At 58.9% G+C, this 10995-nt stretch overlaps 1 protein-coding gene across 1 annotated transcript; it reads left to right on the top strand.

Annotated features, from left to right (window-relative positions):
- Nucleotides 1-2251: 2251 nt before the first annotated feature.
- Nucleotides 2252-7344, top strand: RAX (retina and anterior neural fold homeobox). The gene is made up of 3 exons (XM_043559002.1): nucleotides 2252-2754; nucleotides 3063-3316; nucleotides 6453-7344. Exons 1-3 carry the CDS (start codon nucleotides 2466-2468, stop codon nucleotides 6945-6947), a joined length of 1038 nt encoding a protein of 345 aa, XP_043414937.1. The 5' UTR covers nucleotides 2252-2465; the 3' UTR covers nucleotides 6948-7344.
- Nucleotides 7345-10995: the final 3651 nt, after the last annotated feature.

Genomic DNA, 10995 nt, shown 5'->3' with positions numbered 1-10995 from the left:
TGACAGCTCAGAACCTGGAGCCTGCTTTGGGTCCTGTGGCTCCCTCTCACTTTGCCCCTCCCCCACTCGCACTCTGTCTCTCTCTCTCTCTCAAAAATAAATAAACATTAAAAAATATCGTTAATAATAAAATAATATGAAACGGGGCAAACATATTTGTCCCCCTCACCTCGCTTGGTTTCGAGGATCCTGTGATGTGAAGAACGTGAAAAGGCTCGGACAACTATAAAGAATCGTGCAGAAACTATAAAGTGCGTGTTAATTATCATTAATGTAGCTTTCTCTTAAACCACAATTTCTCACTTGAATCCGAAGCTCAATTTCTATCTACTGCAAACTCACCTGCTTGCTATTTTAATTTACCTTTTTATAGGCCTACTAAAAAAATAGAGCGATTTGCGTAATGACCACCCCATATGCCCAGCAGACAATTCATCATTCCATGCTCCTTAATATAGTCACATGTTCTTTTGTGACTTTGGGGGCGCCTGGCTGACCAGCGAGCAGCTCCCGTTGGTATAGAGGTTGCTTACATAAATAAACTTAAAAAAATAAAATAAAGGTGAGGATTGGAAAATAGGTGGGGTTTTTTTTTTCTCCCTTGTTCCTTCCTTTGTCTTGTCTCCCAGGCTGGGCGTTAAACTCCTCAAGGCCAGCGCCTGGCTGGCCTTTCTTTTCTTTTGAGGTTCTGGCATGGCCCACGTCAGTGGGGGACCCTCGGAAGGGAGGCGGTAACCCCCCTCATCCGAATGCAAGCAGAAATAAACTAGCGGTGGGCATGGGGGTGGGGGGAGACGCCCCTGCGTGGAGATCGGAGCCCCCATTACAGAGGAGATTTTAAGAAACTCTATTTTGTGTCTGTATGAGGCGACGGATGTTAATTAAATTTATGGTGGCAATCGTTTCACAACAAACGTAAGTCACATCATGATACTGGCCGTCTTCAACTCACACGGCGCTGTACGTCAATTATATCGCAATGAAACTGGGGAAATGAAAAAGAATAAGAACCTCGAGTTCCTGAGATTCTTGGGAAAACATTTGGGTTCACGTTTCCTGCCAATAGTTTGGCGAAGGCGGACGGGCGTGCCGGGCCTGGCATCAGGTTTGAGAGGTGACAAGGTCATCAGTGGCGACCACGGCGATGGCGGATGTGAAACAACACTTGCCTGCAGTAACCATCATTCTACTTTGCGCCACGGAGGCCCCGTGGGGCTCCCCAAGTGGAAAGACATGCATGCAACAGATTCCGCCTATAACCGCACCCCCCCCCCCCCCAAGGACGTGAGAGGCCTGCACCCCAGACGAGGGTCCTTCTCCAGCCAGCCTGAGGCTGGGCCTTCTCCTTGGCCTGCAGATTGTTTGGTGGGGAGAGGGTTCTCCAGGAACAGTCTACGAGGGTGAGGGACCCCTGTCGGGTCTTCCACTGGGCCTGAGCCTGGCGGCGGCGTGTCCGACTCAGGGGCCTCCCAGCCTCCTGCTGGGCGGTGGGGCACTTGAGGTCACCGGGCGTGCAGGCACAGATGGCCCCACCGCCTCCTGGGGCTCGGCCCTGGAGTGACGGGGCCTGCCGGCCGCGCGAGTCCGAGGAGACAGGAAGGAGTCGTTAAAAATATAGAGACAAACAAAATAAACCCGAAGACCGAGGCTTGGGCCTACGGAGCCGAAAGAGGGGTGCCCTTGGGAATAAAAAGGGGGCGAAGGGAAAACTCAAACTGAGAAGTAGCGTGCGTGGACTGACTCCCTACGCCCCAGAGCCTGGAAGCGGTACGCTCCGTCTTTCCAAAGGTCGCCCCGGGCACTCTGCCCGGGCGGAGGAAAGTGTGCCTGAAGGCAGAGGCGAGTCTGGGGTCGGGGGAGGGAAGCCCGAGCAGCGAGGCAAGCCCACCGGGTGGTGGGGGAAGGTGAGGCAAAGGGCGTCGGCCCCGTTGAGGCCAGACCGGGGGGAGCGGGCCCCAGAGCCGGGTCCCCAGGCCTGTCAAACGTCCCACCGCACTTCCCTCGGGGTTGTGTGTGGAGCGTTTGGAGCGGATCGAGAGGCGGAGGGTGGAAAGTTCGGCGCGGCGGCCCCGCCCGGGGCGGCGGAACGAGGACCCCGAGGCGGGCGAGGGAAGGACCCGCCTCGCTGCGGGGGGAGGGGCCGAGGGAAGAGGCCGGGGCCGGGGCGGGAGGGGAGGAGCCAGGGCTCGCGGGCTCGCCGCCTTTAGCACCCGGAGCCCCGGCTGCCCCGAGTCCGAACTTCAGACTCCTGCAGAGACCCCGGCGGCCGCCGGCCGAGCGCTCGCCCGCCTCCAGCGCGCGCAGCCGGGGCCCGCGTCGCCCGCCGAGCTTGACCTTGGGTCGGGCCCCCGCGGGTGGGACCGCCGTGCCCGGGAAGCGGCGACTTCGAGCCTCTTCTCTCGGTCTCCCGAGCAGGCTGCGCTGCGAGAGCGCGGGCCGCGCCCTCCCGCCTCCTGGCGCTCCCCATGCACCTGCCCGGCTGCGCCCCCGCCATGGCCGACGGCAGCTTCTCGCTGGCCGGCCACCTGCTCCGCAGCCCGGGAGGGAGCACCTCGCGGCTGCACAGCATCGAGGCTATCCTGGGATTTACCAAGGACGACGGGATCCTCGGTTCCTTCTCGCCGGAGCCGGGCGCTCGGGGAGCGAAGGAGCGGGATAGGAGGCCGGGCGCGCGGGCCGCTTGCCCCAAGGCGCCGGGGGGAGGCGCCGAGCCCTCCGCGCAGCCTGCCCCGGTGCCCGCTCCCGAGTACGAAGGTGAGTGCGCACCCCCGGCCGCGGCGGGGCCCTGAGGCGTGCCCAAACTTAGGAGCTCTGCAAGAGGACGGAGCCCCTGCCTCGACTTTTATTGAGGCATTTGGGCGCGGGATTGGGTTTGGGGTGTATATAAGCTTCCAGTTTGCGTTCAGAGAAAGCTTAGAGGCCCCCCGCAGCCTTATCCCCGACCTCCCGGTCCAACGCCCGGGAGGAGCCCGCGTCCCGCTGTCGGCGTCCCAGGGTAGGCCGACTGGGCCCAGGGATACTCCGGGGAGTGTCCCTGACCTTCTGGGGCTTCTTCGTCCCAGCCCCTCGACCCTATTGCCCCAAGGAGCCTGGGGAGGCGCGGCCGAGCCCAGGGCTGCCGGTCGGTCCCGCCACCAGCGACGCGAAGCTGTCGGACGAGGAGCAGCCCAAGAAGAAGCACCGGAGGAACCGCACGACCTTCACCACATACCAGCTGCACGAGCTGGAGCGCGCGTTCGAGAAGTCTCACTACCCCGACGTGTACAGCCGCGAGGAGCTGGCGGGCAAGGTCAACCTACCCGAGGTCCGGGTCCAGGTAAAGAGCCCCCGATCGGTCCCCGGGAGGGTCCCAGGCCCAAGCCGCAGCCAAATGCTCCCTTGAATCCCGGCGTCTACGCATGTCACGCGGGACGCTTCCCATTGGTCTTCCTCGGCTCCGCTCGCGCAGAGCCTCGAAGGAGCGTCGCAGATCTTCCTTGTGCCCCACGACCGCCTCCGGGTCATTCTGTTCCAGTTTGTGGTAGCACCTCCCTGGGCCGCGGGGGGGGGGGGGTCTCCCTCTTCTAACCTAAAGAGAGGTATCAGAGATGGCTGGCAAGATGAAGGGCGACAGTTTCGTAGACGCAGCCGGGATTGGGGCGGGCGGCGGTGAGTAGAGAGGGGATGTAGGCAGCGTGGGGGGGGGGGGCGAGAGGGGACGGATTGGGGCCCCGAATGCCACCTCCTCAGTAACTGCGCTCACCCTGCTGAGAAACGAAAGCCCCCGTCTGCCTGCAAGGACCCTGGCGCCTGCAGTTGAAGGTTTTGGTGGATTTGTTTCAGAAACTGACTTTTGCTTCTTTGGTGTACATTCAACCAAACTTCCCGCTGCTGCAGAGGCCTTCTCTCTCTCTCTCTCTCTCTCTCTCTCTCTCTCTCTCTCTCTCTCTCGTAAAGGGGTTTTCGCTTTAATTAAAGCTGAATTATCTTTAATCCCTGATCATTAAAATATTTGAAAGCCTTAAATATTTGCTAGTCATCTGTGACAAATCTGGGAGGATTTCCAAATTAGGAGACTTTGCAGAGGCCTGAAAGGGAGTCATTGGGAACAAATTTCACTGCATCTGAAAGGCGGTGGAACTAAGATGAGGTTTGTGCGTGTGTCTGATGAATTGGATTTCCAGGGAGTGAAGATATTCAGACCTTCGGGGGCTTTTCGCCTTACCTTAAGAGTAAAAGGGGCCAAGCTTTTGCCTTTTGTCCCTTCTGCTCATTTAGGAGTTTCAGGTCATGAGTAAATATCATGGTTTTCAAAACTAGTTCCCTCATGTGACTCAGGGTGGCAAGGGCCCTTCTGTTTCTCTTAATTTGGGGACAGTCGAGCTGCAATGGTTTCATTGAAGGTGTGGACATTTTTGCACCTGCTTTTCGGGGTGGGGGTGGGGGGAAGAGGGTGGGGGAGGGGGAGGAAAAGAACACACGTGAAAGATGAAGGAGAGGAGAGACAGTCTTCCAACCAGAGGCGCCTTCACACCTGACATCACCTCCGTCCTGCCTTCCTTCCTCCCTTCTTTATTCGTTTAGGGATTTGGGCTCTTCCTTTAAGTCATCAGCTTGTTGAGAATGGTGTCTGCGACTTCTCTGTGACCACAGGGCCAGCACAGTGCCCAACATATGGCGGGTTCTTAACACATGGCTATGATGTAATCAGATGGGGGGGGGGGAGTCTACTGTGGGCCTCCAGCTGTGTGGAGGGCAGCAGCTCAGCCCTCGAAGAAAGGATGTCCCGGGCCTTAGTTCTGACTTTGAATACTGGGTGGGAGACTAGAGCTGATGTTTCCGGGGCTAGAGTGGGGCCTGCAGGGAATTAGAGGAAGCCGTGGGATGAGAGCCCTTCCCATGTTGATGTTTCTCTTCTATTGTCAGCAACTATCTCATGTTTCGGGGGGAAATTCGGGCCTCGGCTATATAGATGAATCTTTTGTGGGAAGAGGACGAGGTTACTTACGGGTTTGTTCTTTTTCTCTCCCCCGCCCCACCCCCAATCCTCACTTTGCAGACACTTGCCCTGCTCTGCCTAGGTGCTGGGGGACTGTTTCCTCAGTGCTTCTAGGAGGTCCCCTCCCCCACTGACTCAAAGCTGCCTTCTCCCTTCTGAGGTCACAGCTATTCTATTTCCCTCTAGAAATATATCACTGAGGCCACCAGTTTGGCCAAAGTTCTTTCTGATTCTCTACTAAACTAGACCAACGAACTCTCTGCTCTGTGTCCAAGGGTGGTAACTTGGTGGTGACACCTTCGTCACACCTTTCCTTGTGCCTTTACCTAATCAATCAGAAATAGACATTTTATCATTAAGAGATCAGACTTCACTCTTGGTGTGGACTTTCTATATGTAAAGAAAAAAAAAGGGAGGAGGGAGGGAAGGAAGGAAGAGAAAGAAGGAAAGAAAGAAAGAAAGAGGAAGGAAGAAAAGAAAGAAAAAGAAAGAAAGAGAAAGAAAGAAAGAGAAAGAAAGAAAGAAGAAAGAAAGAAAGAAAGAAAGAAAGAAAGAAAGAAAGAAAGAAAGAAAGAAAGAAAGAAAGAAAGAAAGAAAGAAAGAAAGAAAGAAAGAAAGAAAGAAAGAAAGAAAGAAAGAAAGAAAAAGAAAGAAAGAAAGAAAGAAAGAAAGAAAGAAAGAAAGAAAGAAAGAAAAAGAAAGACAGGCTTGAACTCACTGAACTCATCTTAGAGTAATGTCAAAGTTGACTCCGAAAAGTCAACGTAAATATAATAAACTTGAGCTGTTGTAATCATTGGAAGCCATTGATAAGAAACACCAGAAATACTAAAGGGATACTAATTAAATAAGAACGAAGATCTTTTTAAAGCAGCAACTCAAGCTCGGGATAAAACACCCCCTCTTGCTTCCACCAGTCACCACAACCGGTAATTCCTGGAAATGGAATTTAACACCCAGTGTGGCCAGTTAGGGTACTTAGAGTATTTGCGTATGCGTATGTTTATAATCGAGCGGAAAGGCAGGCCAGGCACAGAAAGCCTGAGCCGAAACCAGCCACCGAGAGCAGTACCATCGAGGGAGGAAGCAAAGTCTAAACCAAAGTGCCGAGGGGGGCTGCCAGCCACCAGGTCACCGAAATCTGGTGCCATGTGGTTTCCGAAATCCTGGGTCCGATCCCCAAGGTTAACTTCACTTTTTTTTCCTGAGCACCCGCTGTGTGCCGCGAGTGGGAAACAGATACAGCCACAGCTGTGGGTGAGGTAAACAGGGGCCCGGGTGGGACACGGATGAGACAAAGACTCTGAGAGGAGGGAGGAGGCAAAAAGGGGAAAACGGGACGCAAAAGGAAGGAGAGCGTAGGGGTGGGGTTTTCCTGGGCGGGGGGCGAGGGGATCGTCCAGCCTGGCGCAGGGCGGGGACGCGTCCCCAAGCCTCCGCCGCAGCCCGACGGCCGCTGTGCTGCCCTCCGCAGGTGTGGTTCCAGAACCGACGGGCCAAGTGGCGGCGGCAGGAGAAGCTGGAGGTGTCGTCCATGAAGCTGCAAGACTCGCCCCTCCTGTCCTTCAGCCGCTCGCCGCCCTCGGCGGCCCTGGCGCCCCTCGGGACGGGCCCGGGCGGCGGCGGCGGGCCGGCGGGGGGCGCCCTGCCGCTCGAGTCGTGGCTCGGGTCGCCGCTGCCGGGAGGGGGCGCCACGGCGCTGCAGAGCCTGCCGGGCTTCGGGCCGCCGGCGCAGAGCCTGCCCGCCAGCTACACGCCGCCGCCGCCGCCGCCCTTCCTCAACTCCCCGCCGCTGGGCCCCGGCCTGCAGCCTCTCGGGCCGCCGCCGCCCGCCTACCCGTGCGCGCCCGGCTTCGGGGACAAGTTCCCGCTGGACGAGGCGGACCCGCGCAACAGCAGCATCGCGGCCCTGCGCCTCAAGGCCAAGGAGCACATCCAGGCCATCGGGAAGCCGTGGCAGGCCCTCTAGGGCCACCGGGGACCACATCGGGCCGGACCACCGCCCCGGGAGCCGCCCCGGAGCCGCACGCGCGCCTCCCTCCCTCCTTGGGGTCCCCCACTGTCACTCTCCGGAGCCGTCTGAAGCTGCAGCCAGGCGGGGCTCTAGGACGCGCGCGTCTGTCCCCGGCGCGCCGGGGAGGGCTGACCACCCGGTCTGCCGAGGCCCTCCGGCCACCCCTGCCCTGGTGCCGGAGGGGGAGAGGCGGCCGGGCCCCTCGGGGTTCAGCCTGACCTCGGCGTGGCTACCCCCAGAAAACGACAGCTGGGAGGACGGGGAGGCCGAGAAATAGAGTTCGAGGGACTGTTTGTACGCGTAGTTTGAAGTCCCGGGGAGGAGAATTAAAGGTTGCCTTGTTTTGGTTTGACTCTGGTTAAGGGCGCTCAGGCCTCGGTGGCGGGGAGGGAGACGCGTGTGCCCGAGTGGGGGTACGGGAAGGGCCGCGGGGACGCGCAGGGTGGCTCGCGGGGAGCGGAGGACTGCGCAAGAGCTGGGTCTCCCTCCTGCGTCCCCTGCCGGGGGGCGCTGTGCTGCGGCGGAGACTCGGCGCCCTTCACCAGGGCTCCCCTGCCCCGGCGCGTGTGGGAGCGGCGAGTGTGTGGGGCTCGGGGAGTCAGGAGCCCAAGGCTCACCCCGCTGCGCGTTCCCAGGCCCTCTCTATGTAGCCCAACAGCCCAGCCGCGGCTGCTACTTTGAACGCTCGACCCCAAGAGGAAGCGTCTACATCACCTTCCCCAGGGTGAGAGGTGCAAGACCCAAAGCGCCTGTCGGCCCCGCCCCTCTTTTCGGCGCGCCACCGCCCGGGACCCCTCTAGGATCGCTGTCCGGGTCACGGGCTCGGTGCCAGGACTGATGACATTAGTCCTTCAAAGACTGGGGCAAAGCGACTTTTCCTCTTCTCATCCGGGCGCCTCTCTCGCTTCCCCAAGTCGCTCCTAACCCCCAACGCCCGCGGTCCTGTTTAATGCTCGTCCGGTGAGCGGCGGCGCTCAAGTACTGTGTCCCGGGCACAACCCGGGCAGTGTCCGCTGTTCTCTGGCGCCGGCTCTGGGGCGGGAGGGAAGCCGGAGGTCTCCCCCCAGCTTCCGGAGCATCCGCGGTACTCGGGGGGTCCCCGGTGAAGGAGGGTCGGGGACTCCCAGCCTGAGCAGCCGCGGTATCCGCAGTTGATCCTGGAAGCTGGGCCGCCTCGGGAATGACCCGGATTCCCCGAGCGCAGGGCCTCTGGGCCTCCTTGCTCCAAGCGCACCCGAAAAGACGCGGCCGGAGCCTTGGCTTCATCAACCCACTACTGTTTGTCGTTCGTTAGCACGTTCGTGAGCCACCCCAGCCCCCTTTCCTTGTCGAAATGAACCTACCTCCCTGGGAGGTGGGAAACATGCAATGATGGACTGTAAGGCTTTGTGTGAACTACCGAACCCCACACAAGGTGCAACACAGTGTGATCCCGCCTCTCCGATCCCACGGTATCCCTGCTCTGGGGTTCCTGAAACCAACTTGGAGAGCGGATGACTGTCCTGGGGCTGGGGGTAGAGGGGGTGTCGTCGCGGGATTCAGGCCTTGCCAGGAGGGTCCCGAGAGGCTATAGCACCATCAGGAGTGTGTACCCCTAGGCCCTCCTGCGGTGCCTTGCATATAGCAGGCCGCTCGGTGAGGTCATTTCGCCCAAGAGGTAGGAAGTAACACCTGCACGTCGTGGGGGAAATGAATGGATTGGCCAAGTGATACCAGACATTGGCATGAAAAAAAAAAAAAAACGTGAACAGGATGAATGTGTAAGTAAATTTCTTTCAAGGTGGACTATTCTCTTTCATCCTTTAATGCCCTTGTTTAACCGGGAATGATTTATTCAGAGTACTCCCACCTTTCCTGGTGAGTACCTGCTCTGCCTCCCTTCTCCTTCCCGGGTCCTGGGCACCCCTGATCCGGTCCATCCTATCACCAAAATCTTCCTAGGTTCCCTTAAATCACTTCCATGATTATTCATTTTGCCTTTTTTTTTTTTTTTTTTTGGGAGAGAGAGACAGAGCAAGCAAGGAAAGGGCAGAGAGAGAGAGAGAGGGAGAGAGAGAGAGAGAGAAAGAGAAAGACAGAATCCCAAGCAGGCTCCAGGCTCAGAGCCGTCAGCACAGAGCCTGACGCGGGGCTCGAACCCACAAGCCACGAGATCACGACCTGAGCCGAAGTCGGCCGCTTAACTGACTGAGCCACCGGGCGCCCCTCATTTTGCCTCTTTATGCCATGTTTCTTCCTATTCTTTTTTTCATCGGCACCTTTCCATCACTTCTTTCTCCTCTTTTATACTACTTAGTGTGAGAATGACTATTCTAAACCCTCTCTTTGGACACCGACAGAGTGAGCCCTGCCTGGACGTCAGGGACACGTCCTCGGAAAATGATCAAAATACTAACAGCTAATGATTGTTGAAAGCTTACCACAGGCGGGCATTCCCGCAAGCAGCTTACGTCGATTGACTCATTTAAGGCTCACAGGGACCATGCCAGGAAGATACAATTAGCCTCATCTTATAAATGAGGAAACTGAGGCACGGGGAGGTAGCGTTAGTGAATACTGCTTGTAAGTAGAAAGGCCCGAAGCTCTGGTCAGTTCACGACCACAGCGCACTTGTTCGGACACACTTGCTGAGTAAGCGCTCCTCTTTCGATTCCCGGGAACAACTCATTAGGCCACTCGGGGAATTAAGGTCCTGAGGTGTGAGGGGTCGTTCCTGGGCTTCCATCAGCCCCAGCGCCCCTCTCCACCCCATTCCTGGGGGCTGCCTAGGAGCTCCAGCAGTAGAGGTGCAGAGGAAGTGGGAAGCCAGGACTTAACTCAGGCTGGAGGTGAGAATGACTTTCGCTAAAGAACATTAAGCCCCAGACGACCCCGAAACACGGGAAGCTGCTCGAGTTCCCGGCTGCAGAAAGCACTTTGCGCAGGCGCTGGCCAAGGTGGAGCCCCGGCTTCCGAAGCTAGATCGTGCCGGCTCCGATTTGGGGCAGGCAGGAGTCCCTCCGGGACTCCGGGGAAGGGGTCTCCTGCGCTCGAAAAATGGTTCCTGAGCCTTCCGTGATGAGGCTGCGGGTTTGGCTGCGGAGAGCTTCCAGTGTCCCCCGAAGGGGAGCGAGAACCAGGTGGGAGTGGGTCTACAGGGTTTGGGGAGGAAAGACACTGCCGCCCAAGTACAGCGGCCTGGGTCTCGAGGCAGACGCTCATTCGAGTTGACTGCATTCAGTCAATCTAAGAGGCAGGCCTTGGGAGCTTCCTCCCCAGAAGACGACCTGGGCCGTGACCCGCCGCGGGAGGAAAGCAGGTGAGTCTGCTGCAGAATCGCTCCCGCGTCCCTGGCTCCGAGCCGCGCGGGGCGGGGCTCCAGGCCGGGGGGCGGGGCGGGGAAGGACGCCTCGGATTGGGCCACTCCGAGAGAAGGGCGGAGTCGGGCGCGGCCTGGGGAGCTGGGGCGCTCCCGCGCGTGTGCGCCGCGGGGACCCAGGGCCCGGAGATCCCCGACGCGCCGAGCCTTGCCGCCCCGGCCACCGTCCCAGCGTCGCGGGGCGTTTCAGTTTTCCCGTTTTCCCCATTTTGGAGGCGTCTCTTCTTGCCCGTGGGAGGGTCGTGATCATACTGCGTGCGTGGGCTCCGGCTTCTGGGTGGCGATTTTTCTCTCCCGCGGGGACGCAGGGGACCGAGGGTCACCCGTTTCTGGAGCCACGGAGTCCCGGGGCGGCCGCGGGGCCCTCCTTGCTCCGTGTCCTCCACGCTGCGGCCCCGGGCCCGTCCAGGCTTTCATCCGGGATTGGGTGGCTTGGGTGTGCCGCTTTGCGCCCCGCGGGCCCGAGTTTTCACCCCTGCCGCCCGGGAGGGTTGGTCGGGAACGGTGTGGGTGACACAGGATGGGAGGACTGGGAGAGACCCCCTGAGAGGGGCAGGCTTCGTCCAGAGGTCAGGAATTGGCCTGGGGTGGCCCCGATGTATTGACTTATTTTAAACAGATCCTTCAAGTGTGGGAGATGGGCAA

The sequence above is a fragment of the Prionailurus bengalensis genome, chromosome D3 (genome assembly GCF_016509475.1).
Source record: "Prionailurus bengalensis isolate Pbe53 chromosome D3, Fcat_Pben_1.1_paternal_pri, whole genome shotgun sequence".
Classification (NCBI taxonomy): domain Eukaryota; kingdom Metazoa; phylum Chordata; class Mammalia; order Carnivora; family Felidae; genus Prionailurus; species Prionailurus bengalensis.
The sequence above is the reverse complement of the archived record's forward strand: the minus strand, read 5'-3'. Positions and strand labels throughout refer to the sequence as shown.

Coding starts and splice junctions, on each gene's coding strand:
- RAX (XM_043559002.1), top strand. CDS start 2,466: ATGCACCTGCCCGGCTGCGCCCCCGCCATGGCCGACGGCAGCTTCTCG. Junction 2,755..3,062: donor GCCCGCTCCCGAGTACGAAG/GTGAGTGCGCAC, acceptor TCTTCGTCCCAG/CCCCTCGACCCTATTGCCCC. Junction 3,317..6,452: donor TACCCGAGGTCCGGGTCCAG/GTAAAGAGCCCC, acceptor TGCCCTCCGCAG/GTGTGGTTCCAGAACCGACG.